The 18913-nt window shown below is 43.5% G+C and overlaps 1 protein-coding gene across 6 annotated transcripts in view; it reads right to left on the bottom strand.

Annotated features, from left to right (window-relative positions):
- Positions 1-1112: 1112 nt before the first annotated feature.
- Positions 1113-18913, bottom strand: part of DYRK1A (dual specificity tyrosine phosphorylation regulated kinase 1A) — a 147715-nt gene continuing 129914 nt past the window's right edge. For all 6 annotated transcript variants that reach the window (XM_055569945.1, XM_055569940.1, XM_055569941.1 and 3 more), the window contains 3 exons: positions 18402-18708; positions 14526-14650; positions 1113-4409 (listed from right to left, as the gene is read on the bottom strand). In XM_055569945.1, the coding sequence (XP_055425920.1) occupies positions 3789-4409; positions 14526-14650; positions 18402-18708 (1053 nt within the window). In that variant the 3' untranslated portion in view covers positions 1113-3788. The remainder of the gene's footprint in view (positions 4410-14525; positions 14651-18401; positions 18709-18913) is intronic.

Genomic DNA, 18913 nt, shown 5'->3' with positions numbered 1-18913 from the left:
ATTACCCTTCACTTAAAGGCACATTTTAAAAGGAGTACTGAACTCATACTCTTTTTTTCGGCTGAGCTGGGCAGCCTGTGGGTTCCTAAGCAGGGACCGAACCCAGGCATCGGCAGCGTCGAGTCTTAACCACTGTGTTCGGGGACCCCAAGGGAAGTCCCTGAACTCGTGTTCTGAGAGCTAGCAAGGGCAGGCCAAGAAAAAACTGGGGGGCCGACAGGAAATGTAGCAGTTGCTCTGTCCTCGCTGTATTTCCTTATTAAAACTTACTGTGAGTTTAACAACACAGGCGCTGAAAATGGGGTGAACTGGCAAACACAGTGGTCATCTTATTGGCCTTAGAGGATTACTGCAACCTAAATGAATTTCACTTGTACCTTATTCTTTTTTTGGTAGCTCTAGTATTCATAAAACAAGCCTAGGCTTTTTGGAGTCTGACATATAAAATGTGCCGCTTACCTAAGTAAATGCTCATCACCCTAAGAAAAACACTAAAGGAAGTTTTCCTTTCACACGTGGTAGGTGCAACTTTACACAGTCAATCTGAACTTAACGAAATCACATTCAACTTTTACAGTAAGTCTTCTGCCTTCTGAAAGCTACCTTACTGCATACTTACACAGGCTAATTTATAAAGAGAGATTTTTGGTGAGGATTAACTCACTGTGGCAGGAATCTTAAGACTCTGTACAAGAAAGCCCCTGTCAGACGTCCACCAAGGATCTGGGGCAAGAGGAAGGGTATGATTTGTAGCTCCTCGTGTTTCCACACAGGTCAAAGCCTAGAGAAAACCACCTAACTCCCACGCCATCCGCAACATGACGAACTACTAGCATTTTCAATCAGACAGAACCTGTGAATATAGTAACGAGTCCATCTTAAAAAATCAAATCGTCTCTTAAACCTCCAACTTTTACTTTTTTTCCAAGATTTTTGAAGCCTAGGTTGATGTAACTATGATTTTCCTTTCTACACATTTGACTTCAAACTTCTAGTTGGTATACCTACCAGACCATTACCTGGACCAGGTTAATTGCATAGGAAAGGTTTTTTTTTTTAACTATGTTTACATTTTTCTTAAATTAATCTTAAAAAAAGCATAGTAAAGAGTCTGAGGACAAATTATTCAACTGTTTATCATACATAAGACCGCATGACTATAATACAAAGGGGGGTTCTTTTTCATTTAACGTTACAATATACACAGCAAGTCCGGACCAGATCTTACAATCTGCACACAGGTATTTAACCTTTTCCATGCTGTTTATGTTTACAATGCACAGAAGCCCTGTAACCAAACCGTGTAGTAAAGCACACAAAACTGGACTGCAACATAACACAGTATGCAGAAGCGTCGGCTCTGATGACTTCCTGTATGTAAATAGCGGTTTAAAAACTGCTTTTTTTTTTTGGTGCTTGCTAAGATGTGGCAACCAGCACAGAAAAAAAATGACCTGACCCACGTATGTCTTCATCTCATATTCCTAAACAGCAGTAACTACTGATTCCTTTTGATATTGCTAGACTCAAGATGACATCCTTTTATTCACTGTAAACCTTCATGAACTACCAAGTTCAAAAATCATCCACAGGCTTGACATTTAATTACAAAATAAATATGGATTTCCTGATTAACAACAAAAAAAAATTTTTGTGTGGTTTTATAAAAACGGATATTCCCAAGTTTCCATTCACATTCACATAGTTTTAAACCTTTTTGTCTTTTGTCACTGTTTTACATATAAAAACCTGCTTTTGTTCAGAAAAAAATTGACCTAGTCAGCCACATGGAATTGACCAATAAAAAGTAACGTGGTGTTTCTGCTGAGTTGTTTTGAACAGGGTTATCGGCAGAGGTAGATTACTGCTTCTTTTCTAGGCTTCTTTGATCCTGGACAGGTAAATTTCTTATCTTCATTCTCCCAATTCAACCGCTCAAAAGTATAACACCGTAAAATTGGTCAATTTAAAATGGGAACACAAATTTAGCAACTGCCAGACTGTGTTACATTAAGGCAGCATAATCTCAAAACTAGGCACCTGTTAAAACACCAGCCTGCTCATCTCAGGTCACACGTGCGAGTTCTGCTTTACTCGTGCTCATGTTTTGGACCTGTTGGTGCAATCGAGGTCTTGCTTTCAAGTTTACAAGTAGGTTAATCAGGAATACAAGAATCAACTGCTAGTTCCATAGCTTCTGGATCCAGTGTCCCTTTACCTTCAGAAGCCTGAACACACTGAGGATGTAACAGCTGTTGTAATCTTGAGTTAGGTGTCAGTCTATCATGTTCAGTACACAGATTGCTGTAAATGTATTGGCTATGGATTCAGCAACAGTTCCAGTTTTGTTTAAGCAATAGTACAGCCATAATTTTCAACTGACATTTAAAAATGGTCTAGTTACACCTTGTGTCAAAGTGCAGAACTGCTACATTATTGGTTACAGACATCTATGTGCTATAAAAACAGCTTTGGTACAATAAATTATCAAAAAAGAAAATAAATTTTTGTAAAATTCACAGCATAATTGTGAGGCAAAAAAGCAGTCACATAAAATTCTGCATTTTTTTTTAAAAAATGTTCAGGATGAACAGAAGACATCTTTGTGCAGAAGAAATGGTGGAGATACCACGTGCCGAGAAAAAGCAAAAGAAAAAGTAAAAAGCAGGAAGGGACACAGCTGTAGCTATTTCCATCAAAGCAAACCACTACTTCTGTGACCTTCAACCAATAAGGAAGTCAACTTTATGACACACGCAAAGTGACCTTGCAATACCTTACAATTAGTGGGTCACCAAAGTCTGTTTTAAAAGAAAGGCCTCTTGTTTACCCATTCTCTGTGTTTTCAGCGTTAAGGACTGTCTGCAAAAGCATGTCCCAAAGTGATTGCATCTGAAATGGTAGGCTCTTCTAGTTTCGAGTCCAAATCCATAAGGCCAAAGGTTTTCCCAAAGACCACCACTCAGACCTCCTCAGGACTGGCCACGACTGACCCGTTGATTGCTTCTCAGTGCACCTTGGACGGGAGACCAGTCACGTTCCGTTCCTCTCTCTCTGCGGCCTCGGCAACGGGAGACCCCCAGGATCCCAGGTCAGTGCTGCTCTGCTCCTCAGGAGGTTCAGACAGGAGGGCTCTGATCCCGCCACTCAGCATGCGTCCTGTGCCTTCCCCATGCCGATACAACTGTCCCTTCCATACAGCTGAGGGTGATGACTGTGTGAGCTGGAGGTCCCTCTTCTTACAGTACTGCGTTTCCGTGCCCAAGTGTGTTTAGAGGACTTAAAAACCCCAATTTCCCACCCCCCACCCCAAACAGAACAAAAACAAAACAAAAACGGGAGGCAGGGGGGAAAAAAAAAGGAAAAACAAAAAGGGAGAGAAAAACACCCTCATGGGGCCCTGTATGCAAATGATGTGCAGTGCCTTTTTATTTTAAAATTAGTTGGCGAATGAGCAAGACCAACATCTGAACAATAACTTTTGTGGAATAGAAAGACAAAAAACTCCACTACGTGACCGGGATGTGGCAAGTTAAAATGGGGGGCGGCAAAAAGAGGACGCCTCTGAGCTATCCGAGAAGATGGGTTTGGACATGGCTCTTTTAAAAACTTCATTGTCCCTTTGCAATCTTTTCAAGTTAAAAAAAAAAAAAGTCAGCTTTGCCCTCCTGTAGCAGTTCAGTGTGTTAATCTCCTTCTGATTCAAGCAGCTTTGCACTTTGTTTTTTTTGGAAAAAAACACCACTTCTATAAAAACACACAAGAAACAAACTCAAGTTTCAATGTAGTCACGAGCTAGCCACAGGACTCTGCTGCACACACACCCCCGTCATGGGGGACTCTTCCCTATCAGCCCCTTGCCGCATTGTCAGGTGTCCTTCGGTCATGTAATGTGCAGGACCTGTGTTAGCAGAAAATTGGTATGTCGGATGTCCAGCTATGCCAGTCTCTTGGCGGGGATTGGAGTAGACGGTTAAATTAACGTCCATAGCTCCGTTCTGTCCAAAGTCCAAGGTATTAGCAGCCACTGGGCGATTCTGGTAGGCCTGATTGCCTTGATTACCAGTAGAGGAGGAAGATGTAGAGGAAGAAGTAGTTGAGGAAGACAGGGATGTCATGGAGTGGTGACTATGGCCAACCTCCATAGAATCCTGGGTAGAGGAGCTATTTGTTGGAGAATTGTAGACCCTTGGCCTGGTCCGGTTGCCCAAGGCTTGCTGTCCGTGGTGGTGGTGGTGGTGGTGGTGGTGGTGGTGGTGATGGGAACTGTTTCCGTGGTGGTGATGCAATGCATTCTGTTGAGGGGCTACATGAAAGGTGGTTTCTTGAACAGGATGAGTTTCAACAGTGACTTGTGTAGGAGCTTCAGTGCCTGACCAACCAAGGGGAGCAGGAAACTGCTGACGCACCTGGAAGAGCAGATTGTAAAAAGATTTATTCAGAGGACGTTTCCAAGCTTTAATCTTTAATTAAAAGCTACATTAGCATTTACATTAGAGAGAGGGGTTTGAAATTTTAATGTCTTAGACAGCTCTCTAACACAAACTTGCATATGTTTCAAGAGTGAAAATCATTTTATTATGAAAGTTGCAATTTTTAGCAAGTTATACCCATAAACAGGGTCATATATTTTATTGGCCACTTTCCTTCCTTGGGAGCACTGTTTATGCCAGGGGTCAGCAAACTTCTTCTGGAAAGGGCCAGAGGGTAAAACTGGTTATTTCTGATCAGTCCAAAAGATATTCTTTACTCTAAAGCCCCTCCTCTCCATCTTTCCTGTTTTAACTGAACCACTACTACGCATTTAGCTGCCTAACCATTCCTCCACTCAAACAATCAGTAAGTAACACTAAAGCCACCTCCAAAATAAGAACTCACATCTGGCATCTCTTCATTACTCTATCCGAGGTCACTACCATCTCTTGCCTAGACTAACACAACAGCCTGCTAAATCAACTCCCATCTTCCACCCTTGCCTTTTACCAAACCACTCTCCAAATCGCAAGAATGATCTTTTTAAAACAGATACTCAAATTATTAAGCATGAAAAAGAAATAAAAAGCATCCAAATTGGAAATAAAGAAGTAAAATGGTTGCTACATACACATGATGCAACATTATATATGGAAAACCCTAAAGACTCCATGAGAAAAGTTTTGGAGATATTAAATTCAGTAGGGTTACAGGAGGAGAAGGCAATGGCACCCCACTCCAGTACTCTCGCCTGGAAAATCCCATGGACGGAGGAACCTGGTAGGCTGCAGTCCATGGGGTCGCGAAGAGTCAGACACAACTGAGCAACTTCATTTTCACTTTTCACTTTCATGCACTGGAGAAGGAAATGACAACCAACTCCAGTGTTCTTGCCCGGAGAATCCCAGAGACGTGGGAGCCTGGTGGGCTGCCGTCTATGGGCTCGCACAGAGTCGGACACGACTGAACCGACTTAGCAGCAGCAGCAGGATTACAGGATACAAAATCAGTTACACAAAAACCTATTGCATTTCTATATACTAATAATAAAATATCAGAAAAAGAAAACAATCCCATTTACAAAGGCATCAAAAAGAACAAAATAAGCAAGAAATAAATTTAACCAAGGAGGTGAAAGAGCTTTATATGGAAAACAAGACATGAGCAAGAGACATGGAAGACCCAAGGCAATGGGAAGACTGTCCATGCTCACTGACTGTAAGGGGGAGAATCAACGCTGTTAAAGTGCCCAAACTACTGAAAGCAATCTACAGAGTCAATGCAATCCCTATGAAAATCAAAATTTCAATGGCATTTAAAAAAAAAAAATAGAACAAAATCCTAAAATTTGTAATCCACAAAAAATATCCAAGTAGTCGAAGCAACCCTGAGAAAGAAAAAGCTGGAAGCATCACACTCCTTGATACGGAACTATACTACAAAGCTACAGTAACTAAAAACGGCATGGTACCAGCACAAAAACCAGCACACAGATCAATGGAACAGGAGAGCGAGCCCAGAAATAAACCTATGTGTATACAGTCAATTAATTTGTGAGAAAGAACCAAAAATATACAATGGAGAAAGGCTATTCCCTTCAATAAATGGTGTCGTGGGAATTCCAGGTGGTCCAGTGGTTAAGAATCCACCTGCCAACATGGGGAACATAGATCTGATCCCTGCCCAGAAGATGCCTGAGGCCACGGGGAAACCAAGACTGGGCACCACGAACACTGCAGCCCACGCTCTGCACCGAGAAGCTGCCACAGGAGTAGCCCACACAGCTCAGCAAAGAGCAGCCCCACTCACGGAGAACAGAGAGCCTGTGCACAATAATGAAGACCCACACAGCTCAGCAAAGAGCAGCCCCTGTTCACGGAGACCACAGAGAGCCTGTGTGCAACAGTGAAGACCCAGCACAGAGAAGAACTTAATTAATTTAAATGGTGTCAGGAAAACTAGACAGCCAGATACAAAAGAATGAAACTCAACCACCATTTTACACCAAACCCCCAAATGAACACAACATGGATTCAAGACTTGAAGCCAGAAAACTCCTAGAAGGAAACACAGACAGTCTGGAACAAGCCCTGGTGATGATTTTTGAATCTGACACCAAAGCAAAAGCAACAAAAGCAAAAATAAACAAATGAGACTACATTATACTAAAAACCTATTGTACAGTAAAGGAAACCATCAACAAAACGAAAAGGCAACCTACTGAATGAGAGAAAACATTTGTCAACCATGTACCTGATAAGAGGCTAATATCCCAAGCATAAAAAGAACTGATAAAACCCAGTATCAAAAACCCAAATAATCTGACTTAAAAATAGGCAGGAAATCTGACTACACGTTTCCAAGGAAGACACAAAGATGGCCACCATGCACAAGAAAAGCAACTCAACATCATTTGTCACTAGAGAAATGCAAACCCAAACCACAATGAGACATCACCCTCAAAAAGACAACAAATGACAACTGCTGGTGAGGATGCAGAAAGAAGGAAACCCTCACATACTGCTGATGGGAATATACATTAATACACCCATTATATGGAAAACAGTATGGAGGAGGTTCTTCAAAAAATTAAAAACAGAACTACCACATGATATTATGATTATACAGTGGAACTGAGACTCATGGGATTAGATCTGATAGAGAGCCTGATGAACTATGGATGGAGGTTCGTGACATTGTACAGGAGACAGGGATCAAGACCATCCCCATGGAAAAGAAATGCAAAAAACCAAAAAGGCTGTCTGAGGAGGCCTTACAAATAGCTGTGAAAAGAAGAGAAGAGAAAAGCAAAGGAGAAAAGGAAAGATATACCCATTTGAATGCAGAGTTCCAAAGAATACCAAGGAGAGATGAGAAAGGCTTCCTCAGTGATCAATGCAAAGAAATAGAGGAAAACAACAGAATGGGAAAGACTAGAGATTTCTACAAGAAAACAAGAGATACCAAGGGAACATTTCATGCAAAGATCGGCTCAATGAAGGACAGAAATGGTATGGACCTAACAGAAGCAGAAGATATTAAAAAGAGGAGGCAAGAATACACAGAAGAACTATACAAAAAAGATCTTGACAACCCAGATAATCATGATGGAGTGATCAGTCACCTAGAACCAGACATCCTGGAATGTGAAGTCAAGTGGGCCTTAGGAAGCATCACTATGAACAAAGCTAGCGGAGGTGATGGAATTCCAGCTGAGCTATGTCAAATCCTAAAAGATGATGCTGTAAAAGTGCTGCACTCAATATGTCAGCAAATTTGGAAAACTCAGCAGTGGCCACAGGACTGGAAAAGGTCAGTTTTCATTCCAATCCCAAAGAAAGGCAGTGCCAAAGAATGCTCAAACTACTGCACAATTGCACTCATCTCACACGCTAGTAAAGTAATGCTCAAAATTCTCCAAGCCAGACTTAAATAGTACATGAACCATGAACTTCCAGATGTTCAAGCTGGTTTTAGAAAAGGCAGAGGAACCAGAGATCAAATTGCCAACATCTGTTGGGTTATCAAAAAAGCAAGAGTTTCAGAAAAACATTTATTTCTGCTTTGTTGACTATGCCAAAGCCTTTGACTGTGTGGATGACAATAAACTGTGGAAAATTCTTCAAGAGATGGGAATACCACTCCACCTGACCTGCCTCTTGAGAAACCTATATGCAGGTCAGGAAGCAACAGTTAGAACTGGACATGGAAGAACAGACTGGTTCCAAATAGGAAAAGGAGTATGTCAAGGCTGTATATTGTCACCCTGCTTATTTAACTTCTATGCAGAGTACATCATGAGAAACGCTAGGCTGGAGGAGGCACAAGCTGGAATCAAGATTGCTGGGAGAAATATCAATAACCTCAGATATGCAGATGACACCACCCTTATGGCAGAAAGTGAAGAAGAACTAAAGAGCCTCTTCTTGATGAAAGAGGAGAGTGAAAAAGTTAGCTTAAAGCTCAACATTCAGAAAAAGAAGATCATGGCATCTTGTCCCATCACTTCATGGCAAATAGATGGGGCAAACGTTAGTGGAAACACTGCCAGATTTTATTTTGGGGGGCTCCAAAATCACTGCAGATGGTGACTGTAGCCATGAAATTAAAAGACGCTTTCCTTGGAAGAAAAGTTATGACCAACCAAGACAGCATATTAAGAAGTAGACATGTTACTTTGCCAAGAAAGGTCTGTCTACTTAAGGCTATGGATTTTCCAGTAGTCATGTATGGATGTGAGAGTTGGATTATAAAGAAAGCTGAGGACCAAAGAATTGATGCTTTTGAACTGTGGTGTTGGAGAAGACTCTTGAGAGTCCCTTGGACTGCAAGGAGATCCAACCAGTCCATCTTAAAGGAAATCAGTCCTGAATGTTCACTGGAAGGACTGATGTTAAAGCTGAAACTCCAATACTTTGGCCACCTGATGTGAAGAATCGACTGATTTGAAAAGACCCTGATGCTGGGCAAGACTGAAGGCGGGAAGAAAAGGGGACGACAGAGGATGAGATGGTTGGATGGCATCACTGACTCAATGGACATAGGTTTAGGTGGACTCTGGGAGCTGGTGATGGACTGGGAAGCCTGGAGTGCTGGAGTCCATGGGGTCACAAAGAGTCGGACATGACTGAGTGACTGAACTGAACCACATGATCCTCAATTCCACTTCTGGGTATTTATCTGAAGAAAACAAAAACACTATCTTGGAAAGATATATGTACCCACATGTTCACTGTAGCATTATTGTAACAGCCAAAATAAGAAACAACCCAAGCATCCACTGATGGATGAATGGATACACAACCTGCACAGTCTGATCAATGCTCATTTCTCCAACCTTTTCCTCTAGTCTGCCTTCTTCTTGCTGCCTGGGTTCCTACTACATAGCATCTTCCTTCTGTTCCTCTATCTGGTCAACATCTTTCACATGCCTCAGAGTATCTGCACATACTGTTCCCTTCTGCCTACAATGCTCTGATTTCTAATTTCTGCTTGGATGCTTCTTTCTCATTGTTTCAATTCCAATGTCTTCCCTCACCACTCTGGCTAACGCTGCCCTAACTTCTGGGCCAGAGACTCCCAGTTGTCCTCAAAAAACTTCTTCCGGGGCATGTGGCTCCAACCACACTCACTTCCAGTCTCCACTGTACTTAGACACGGCCGTGCGACTGTTTTGGTCAATGGCAAGTTCCTATAGCACAACCAGATCCAGTCCACAAAATACCTCCCAGGTCCTTCTGCGGCATGCAGCAGACAACTAGGCCCTGGGGATGGGGCAGTCACAAGATGTCAGGAACCCAGGACATGGGAGAGCCATGCTGCTAACCCACATGCCCACTCTGGACATTACATAAAAGAGAAACTTCACATTCTTCAAGCTACCATATTTTGGGGGCTCTATCTGTTACCAGTTGGGCCTACTTAAAATTTAATACACCTCACCCAACAAACAGCTCGTCTCTATGATATTGTCTTATTTTCTAGTTCTTGCAATTTCTATTCACTTGATTCATTTATATACTGAGTCACTGTAACCTCTAGGAAGGCAAAGCCTGTCTCTTTATCACCAGTGGCTAGCACAGATCATTCAGTATTTACTCAATGAAAGTGGTCCCAAGAAATACTACTGAAAATAATCCACACAAAAAACAGGCAGAAAATTCTCAGAGAATGCTGCTGCTGCTGCTAAGTCACTTCAGTCGTGTCCGACTCTGTGCAACCCCATAGACGGTAGCCCACAGGCTCCGCCGTCCCTGGGATTCTCCAGGCAAGAATACTGGAGTGGGCTGCCATTTCCTACTCCAATCAGAGAATGCTAATGGTTCTTAAACTGTGACACTCCTCAAATTCATACATGAAAAGAAATAAACAAAATGTAACTATACTCTGTCCAATGCTAGGTTTTTCATTTCAGACTGTATCCAAAGGTGATCCCAGTTTCTTAAAACTCAGTTCAGATCAGATCAGTCACTCAGTCGCGTCCAACTCTTTGCAACCCCATGAATCACAGCACGCCAGGCCTCCCTGTCCATCACCAACTCCCGGAGTTCACTCAGACTCATGTCCATTGAGTCAGTGATGCCATCCAGCCATCTCATCCTCTGTCGTCCCCTTCTCCTCCTGCCCCCAATCCCTCCCAGAATCAGAGTCTTTTCCAATGAGTCAACTCTTCGCATGAGGTGGCCAAAGTACTGGAGTTTCAGCTTTAGCATCATTCCTTCCAAAGAAATCCCAGGGCTGATCTCCTTCAGAATGGACTGGTTGGATCTCCTTGCAGTCCAAGGGACTCTCAAGAGTCTTCTCCAACACCACAGTTCAAAAGCATCAATTCTTCGGCACTCAGCCTTCTTCACAGTCCAACTCTCACATCCATACATGACCACAGGAAAAACCATAGCCTTGACTAGACGAACCTTTGTTGGCAAAGTAATGTCTCTGCTTTTGAATATGCTATGTAGGTTGGTCATAACTTTCCTTCCAAGGAGTAAGTAAGCGTCTTTTAATTTCATGGCTGCATATCTGTAGTGATTTTGGAGCCCAGAAAAGTAAAGTCTGACACTGTTTCCACTGTTTCCCCATCATTTCCCATAAAGTGGTGGGACCAGATGCCATGATCTTCGTTTTCTGAATGTTGAGCTTTTACTGGCAAGCTAAACTGGTACAAATTTCACAGAAAGTAATTTGGCAACAGTCATCAAAGTGACAAGCCACATTATTCTCTGACCCAACAATTTCACGTCCAAGAATTTATATCACAGATGAACTAACTGTGTGTGTGTGTGTGGATGATTTGTATATGGGGTTATTCATTATAGCAGTATTTTGAGTAGTAAAGTAAGGAAGATTCAAAGTAGACTCAATGTCCATTAATAGGGAACAACTGCAATGCCTTGTGGAACATCTAAACAACGGAATACTGTGTGACTATTAAAAGCAAAACAAAAAGAATGAAAAAGCTCTCTATGAAACAGAATGAGTTCCATAATGTATCTATTAAAAAATATATGTAAAACACATTAAAATAAAAAAAAAAAGCTGTGAAGCAGTGTGCATGGTATGCTACCTACCACTTGTGTGCAAAACGGTAGATGAAGAATATATATTTGTATTTGCTTGAGTATGTATAAAATATCTCAGAAAGGCTACAGAAAACTAATAACATTAATATAGTAATTAGGTGGCTAGAGGACACAGAAGGAAAGACTTCTCATTGAACACCCGTTTATGTTTACTGATTTTTAAACCATGGGAACGTATCAACTGTTTAAAAATTAAATAAAAAAGGTTTGAAGCAAACAAGACACAATATTGACTTCTTTAAATACGGGTAGGATGAACACAAATGTCTTACCTTATCCTGGTAGAGTTTATGTATTTGCAGTATTAATATATTTGGAAGAATAAAGGGAGGAAAGAAGGATACTCTGAAGAATTAGGGAAAGCCTCTGGTAGTGATATTTAAGCTCAGAAGGACATACAGTAGTCACCAAAGCAGAGAGAGAGGAAAAGCATATTCCAGGCTGAGCAGTCCACGTGAGAACTGTGATGGAGAACATAATAAGGTCCGGAAAATGAAAAAAATTCCCGGAAGACCAGAGTGAATGGAGAGGAAGAATGCCTGGGTCGGGGCCAGAGCACAGGAACCACTGAAAACCCCCTGCGCTCAGTCGCGTCTGACTCTTTGCAACCCTGTCCATGGGACTCTCCAGACTAGAATACTGGAGGGGGTTGCTGTGCCCTCCTCCAGGGGATCTTCCTGATCAGGGGTCGAACCTGTGTCTCTTGTCTCCTGCACCGGTAGGCAGTTCTTTACCACCAGCACCACCTGGGAAGCCTTCTCAATTTTTTTTTTTTAAAAGTACAAGAGAAAGCCAAAAAGTGGTTGAAAGCAGGGGATGCATCCGGATGAGACTGCTTTCCTAAACATTTATTTACTTGGCTGAAGAACAGAGGCGAACTGGTGAATCAAACAGATGCTGGAATACCAGTCAAAAACCATCTTTATAGTAACATAAGCTAGAGATGCCTGCAGCAAGGAGCAGGGGAGTGAAGTGGAGAGAACAGAAACACATGTAGGATACTCAGAATCCACACTATTTATCACTGGATTTCATGTCGGGGGGGGGGGGGAGAGATTCAAGGATTAACTCCCAAGCATCAAGTGTATATGACCTAAGAAAACGGGTAAATTCGGGGCCATTCTGTACAAAGAACAGATAAAGTAGATGAGCTGTGGTAGAAGAGGAAGTGATGACAAGGATCAACGTGACACATTTGTAGGTTATGCTGTGGAGACCTCCAGTGCGGCACTGATAGGAGATGATCAGAAATAAAGGCACAGGGCTCAAGAGTGAGGTCTAGGTCAGAAATCAAGGTGTGAAGTGACTGACATCAAGATGGAAGCTGTGGGCACTGGTAGGAGCACAAGAGGTCACCAGGAGGGTGTCAGTGAGAGAGGGCACAGAACGTCCACTTTCACTGGCAGGCGGAGAAGAGAATCCAGAAAGGAGGCGATGACGGAAGGGGGCAGGCGGGGCGGAGGGCCACGCTGTCCGGGAAAGCAGAGGCGAGCCTGCCTAGGGCAGGCAGAAACCAGCGCCGCATCACTGTGAGTGCGGACCGGAGGGAAAAGCGACCGAGAGCCGCCCGGCTCCTGAGAACTGACCGCTGGTGACACCACAGGACAGGTGCTCACGCGGGAGCAGGCTGACGGCAGCAGCAGCAGGCCTCTCGAAGGGCAAGGAGACAGAGCCCGCGGAGAGCAGAGCGCGGAGCGGGGAACACACGGGCCGGGGAAGGCCATCCAGAGACGCCCGGGGAGGGCCAGGCGCGGAGGCAAGAGTCCCCGGGCAGCAGCGGACGGGCACGGGACGGGTAACACAGGGGCCGGGGAAGGCCGTCTAGATGCCTGTGGAGGGCCGGGCGTGGAGGGAAGGTGGCGAGCAGAGGCCCCGGGCATCAGCAGGCAGGCGCGGGGAACACACGGGCCGGGGAAGCCCATCTAGACGCCTGTGGAGGGCCGGGCGTGGAGGGAAGGCGGCGAGCAGAGGCCCCGGGTAGCAGCGGGCCGGGCAGGAGGCAGCGGACAAGCGCCCTCGCAGGCAGGAGAGGTGTCTGGGGACAGGCCGTGAGGCCTTCCTTTCTGAAGAGTGCTCCCCACCCAGGGACGAGTCAGGGAGAATAGAGGAGGAGAGGCTTCTAAGAGGAAGAGAAGAGTTTGAAACAAGTACTGGAGAGAACGGGAGCGGGAAAAGATGATGTGAGAAGCAGGAAGGCCTGCCCAGCAGGCTGGTGACCACGAATCAAGAGCCGCGACAACCTCCGACAGGTGCACCACTCCACCAGCCCGCGGCAGCCCCAGGCCCAACAACAGGGGTGATGTTCATCAACGTCCACTTTATTTCTCATTAAATAATAGACTTGCCTCTCATTATAGGCATCATTACGCAGTACTCAGGATGAATTAACTTACTATTTTACAGAGTATTTAAATATTAGTAAATATTTTTACTACTACCATCTGCTTAACCCCCTCAAGAAATTTTACTTCATTAGATCCTCTTTAATCAGTTGAAAAACCAACCGAACGAAAAAACTTAAAAACACAAAACATGGAGGACAGAAATCAAACCCCAAACTGATCCAGAACCTAGGCCCATTGGTGGTGACAGATGACAAGAGGAGGGAGAGGCAGTAATTAAGATCCTGAGCCTAAGAAAGACCTGAACCCAGGAAGTCCCAGTTCCCACTGTAAAAGGAAACTCCAAACAGGGTAAGGCTCAAAACGCTACCAGAGTAAACGAGATAAACACAGGGGAAACGCACATGGAGCAGCGGCTCATGTGCACTCAGTAAATCTTAGCTGTTTCTAAACAAGGAGGGAAATGACTGCAAGGTTGTGCTGCTTTATGTCAGTCTCGTAAGTGAGAAGCTCTTACAGGTGAGGAAGCTGTGACCCTTTGGGGTAGGCGACAACCACTCGAAAGACCCTGGGCACCCACACTGCTCCCCAGGCATGGCAGGGGGTGTGCGTGAGGGCGGGCCAGGCTCACCTGCGGACTGTGGGTCTCACAGTCCATGGCCTGGACGGCGGCCGTGAAGTGCCCGCCGCTGTGCCGATGTTGGTGCGTTGGGTCCGACCTGGCTCTCCCACTGTTGCTCGTCCCCGACGACCCACCTGGAGCATCAAAACACAACACTACTTGTGAGTGTGAAGTTAGTTGTGTTGAAATAGATATATCCTAAAACTGTAACATTAAAACTGAAACATCCTCTATTAACCTGAAAGGGCGCCAGAAAAGCACCCAATTCTCTTCTTTCACATAGATCACTGAACTCAAATAGGACCAAGTTCAGTTAAGTCGGGAAAACTCAAGCATGTGGACCAAGTATTTCCACTTTAAAAACAATTTAAATATTTGGCCACTCGTTTTTTCCCAAGCAGAATTTATTATATGCACAGTTAAGTCTTGGAACTTGGTGGACTTTTTCTGACTAGCCCCAAAGAATACTTACGAAAAGTAATTCCTCCCTTGTTGTTGCTCAGTTGCCAAGTTGTGTCCAACTCTTTGCTTCCCCAAGGAGCGCAGCACACAAGGCTTCCCTGTCCTTCACTATCTCAAGGAGTTTGCTAAAACTCATGTTCAGTAAGTCAGCGATGCCACCCAACCATCTCATCTTCTTTTGCCCCCTTCTCCTCATTCCCTCAATCTTTCCTAGAATCAGTGTCATTTCAATCAGTTGGCTCTTTGCATCAGGTGGCCAAAGTATTGGAGCTTCAGCATCAGTCCTTCCAATGAATATTCAGGGTTGATTTCCTTTAGGATTAATTGGTTTGATCTCCTAGCAGTTCAAGGGACTCTCAAGAGTCTTCTCCAGTACCACAGTTCCAAAGAATCCATTCTTCTGTGCTCACTCTTCTTTATGGTCCAACTCTCACATCTGTATATGACTACTGGAAAAACCACAGCTTTGACTATATGGACCTCTGTCAGCAAAGTAATATCTCTGCTTTTTAATATGATGTCTAGGTTGGTCATAGTTTTTCTTCCAAGGAGCAAGCACCTTTTAATTTCATAGTTTCAAGTCAACTGTCTGAAAAGATTGTGGAGCCCAAGAAAATAAAGTCTGTCACTGTTTCCGTTTTTTCCTAACCTATTTCTCATGGAATGATGGGACCGGATGCCATGATCTTTGTTTTTTGAATGTTGAGTTTCAAGCCAGCTTTTGCACTCTCCTCTTTCACCTTCATCAAGAGGCTCTTTAGTTCCTCTTTGCTTTCTGCCATTGGGTAGTGTCATCTGCATTATCTGAGGTTATTGATATTTCTCCCAGAAATCTTGATTCTGGCTTGTGCTTCATCTAGTCCAGCATTTCACAAGATGTACTCTGCATGTAAGTTAAATAAGCAGGGTGACAATATATAGCCTTGAAGTACTCCTTTCCTGATTCAGAACTAGTCAGTTGCTCATGAATGGTTTTAACTGTTTCTTCCTGATGTGCATACAGGTTTCTCAGGAGGCAGGTTACGGTGGTCTGGTATTCCCATCTTTTGAAGAATTTTCCATAGTTTTTGTGATCCACACAGTCAAAAGTTTTAGCGCAGTCAATGAAGCACAAGTAGATGTTTTTCTGGAATTCCCTTGCTTTTTCTATGAGCCAATAAATGTTGGCAATTTGATATCTAGTTCCTCTGCTTTTTCTAAATCTAGCTTGTACATCTCTAAGTTCTTGGTTCACATACTGTTGGAAGTCTAGCTTGGACCATTTTGAGCATTACCTTGCTAGCATGTGAGATGAGTGCAACTGTTCAGTAGTTTGAACATTTTTTTTGCATTCCCTTCCTTAGGGATTAGAAACTGACCTTTTCCAGTCCTGTGGCCACTGCTGAGTTTTCCAAATTTGCTGGCATATTGAGTGCAGCACTTTGACAGCATCATCGTTTAGGATTTAAAATAGTTCAACTGGAATTCCATCACCTTCAGTAACTTTGACTGTAGTGATGTTTCCCAAGGTCCACTTGACTTCGCATTCCAGAATGTCTGGCTCTAGGTGAGTGATCACACCATCATGGTTATTTGGGTCACTAAGATCTTTTTTGTACAGTCTCTCTATGTATTCTCACCACCGCTCCTTAACCTCTTCTGCTTCTGTTATGTTCTTACTGTTTCTGTCATCTGTCATGCCTATCCTTGCATGAAATGTTCCCCTGATATCTCCAGTTTTCTTGAAGAGATCTCTAGTCTTTCCCATTCTATTGTTTTCCTCTATTTCTTTGCATTGTTCATTTAAGAAGGCTTTTTTATCTCTCCTTGCTATTCCCCAAAACTCTGCCTTTAGTTGGCTATCTCTTTCACTTTCTCCTTTGCCTTTCAGTTCTCGTCTCAGCTATTTGTAAGGCTTCCTCAGACAACCACTTTGCATTCTTGCATTTTTTTCTTGGAGATGGTTTTGATGACTACCTCCTGCACAATGTAACGAACCTTGTAAGGTTTGTAACGTTGTTAAGAATTCAGCCCACAGTTATTCAGGCACTCTGTCTATCAGACTTAATCCCTTGAATCTATTCATCACCTCCACTGTGTAGTCATATGTAGTCATAAGGGACTTGATTTAGGTCATACCTGAATGGTCTAGTGGTTTTCCCTACCTTTTTCAGTTTAAGCCTGAATTTTGCAAAAAGGAAATCATAATCTGAGCCAGTCAGCCCCAGGTCTTGTTTTGGCTGACTGTGTAGAGCTTCTCCATCTTTGGCAGCAAAGAATATAATCAACCTGATTTCAGTACTGATCATCTGGTGATGTCCATGTGCAGAGTTGTCTCTTGTGTTGTTGGAAGAGCATGTTCGCTATGACCAGCGTGTTCTTTTGGCAAAACCGTTAGCCTTTGCTGTGCTTCATTTTGTATTCTTAGGCCAAACTTGCCTGTTATTCCAGGTATCTCTTGACTTCCTATACTTTCGATTCCAATCCCGTGATGAAAAGGACAACTTTTTTAGGTGTTAGTTCTAGAAGGTCTTGTAGGTCTTCAGAGAACTGTTCAACTTCATTAGTGGTTTGAGGCACAGATTTGGATTACTGTGATATTGAATGGTTTGCCTTGGAAACGAACAGAGATCATTCTGTCATTTTCGAGACTGCACCCCAGTACTGCGTTTGGGACTCTTTTGTTGACTATGAGGGCTATTCTATTTCTTCTAAGGGATTCTTGCCCACAGTAGTAGATACAATGGTCAGTTGAATTAAATTTCTCATTCCGGTCCATTTTAGTTCACTGATTCCTAAGAAGCTGATATTCACTCTTGTCACCTCCTACTTGGCCGCATCCAGTTTACCTTGATTCATGGTCCTAACATTCCAGGTTCTATGCAATGCTGTTCTTTACAGCATCGGACTTTACTTCCATCACCAAACGCATCCACAACAGGGCACTGTTTCTGCTGTGGCCCGGCCTCTTCCTTCTGTCTGGAGTTATCTTCCTCTCTTCACCACAGTAGCACATGGGACACCTACTGACCTGGGGGCGGGGGCACCCCTCAAGTGTCAGTGTCATATCTTTTCGCCTTTTCATACTGTTTATGGGGTTCTCAAGGCAAGAATACTGGAGTGGTTTGCCATTCCTTTCTCCAGTGGGCCACATTTTGTCAGAAGTCTCTGGCACCATGACCCATCCACCCTGGGTGGCCCCACACAGCAGGGCTCACAGCTTCCCTGAGTTACACAATACTGTGATTCGTGTGATCATTTTGGTTAGTGATTGTGGGTTTTTGTTCTGGAAGTTGTGGGATTGTAGTTCTTGCTTCTTCTGTTTGCCCTCTGATGGATTCCTCCTTACCCATTAACAATCTTTAAAAGTACATTCAATAACCCCCACTTTGTAAAGAAAAGAGCACACATTTCAAAGCCCAGCATGGTATCAGAACAACAGACCTGAGCTTGAAGATGTACTGGAGGTGGTGCCTGAAGACTGTGACTGCTCCATAGCAGGACTCGTGGATACACTATTACTCGTATTTGTACCTTCATCAGCTGTTTTCTTGAAAAAACTGTGCTGCAGGGCATAGTAAGGTTGAATTCGAGATTTGGGGTCATAGTCAAGCATCCTTAAAATGAGGTCTTTGAACTTCAAGTAGTCAGCTACTGTATGGCCCGACTCCCCAGCACGCCGCCCACCAGGCCCTCCTGTTTCTACTCCGAGAATATTATGCAGTTTACGGGTTCCTGGTGGTTTGTACTCCTAAAGAGAAAAGAGACAAAAAAAGGGGGGGATTTCTCTAAATTTGATGGAATGTGTAAAAGCCTACATAACATCACATCAAATAAGGTTCCTTATAGGGTAAGGCCGAGACCTTTGTTAAAAGGAGTGTTTCATGGTCTGCTCCTCTGGATTTTCACATGTACTACTCTAAAAGCACTGCAGTTAGGAGAAATTCAAAAGAACT

This window comes from Bubalus kerabau, chromosome 2 (genome assembly GCF_029407905.1).
Source record: "Bubalus kerabau isolate K-KA32 ecotype Philippines breed swamp buffalo chromosome 2, PCC_UOA_SB_1v2, whole genome shotgun sequence".
In the NCBI taxonomy this organism is placed as follows: domain Eukaryota; kingdom Metazoa; phylum Chordata; class Mammalia; order Artiodactyla; family Bovidae; genus Bubalus; species Bubalus kerabau.
This window is presented reverse-complemented; position numbering and strand designations above follow the sequence as displayed.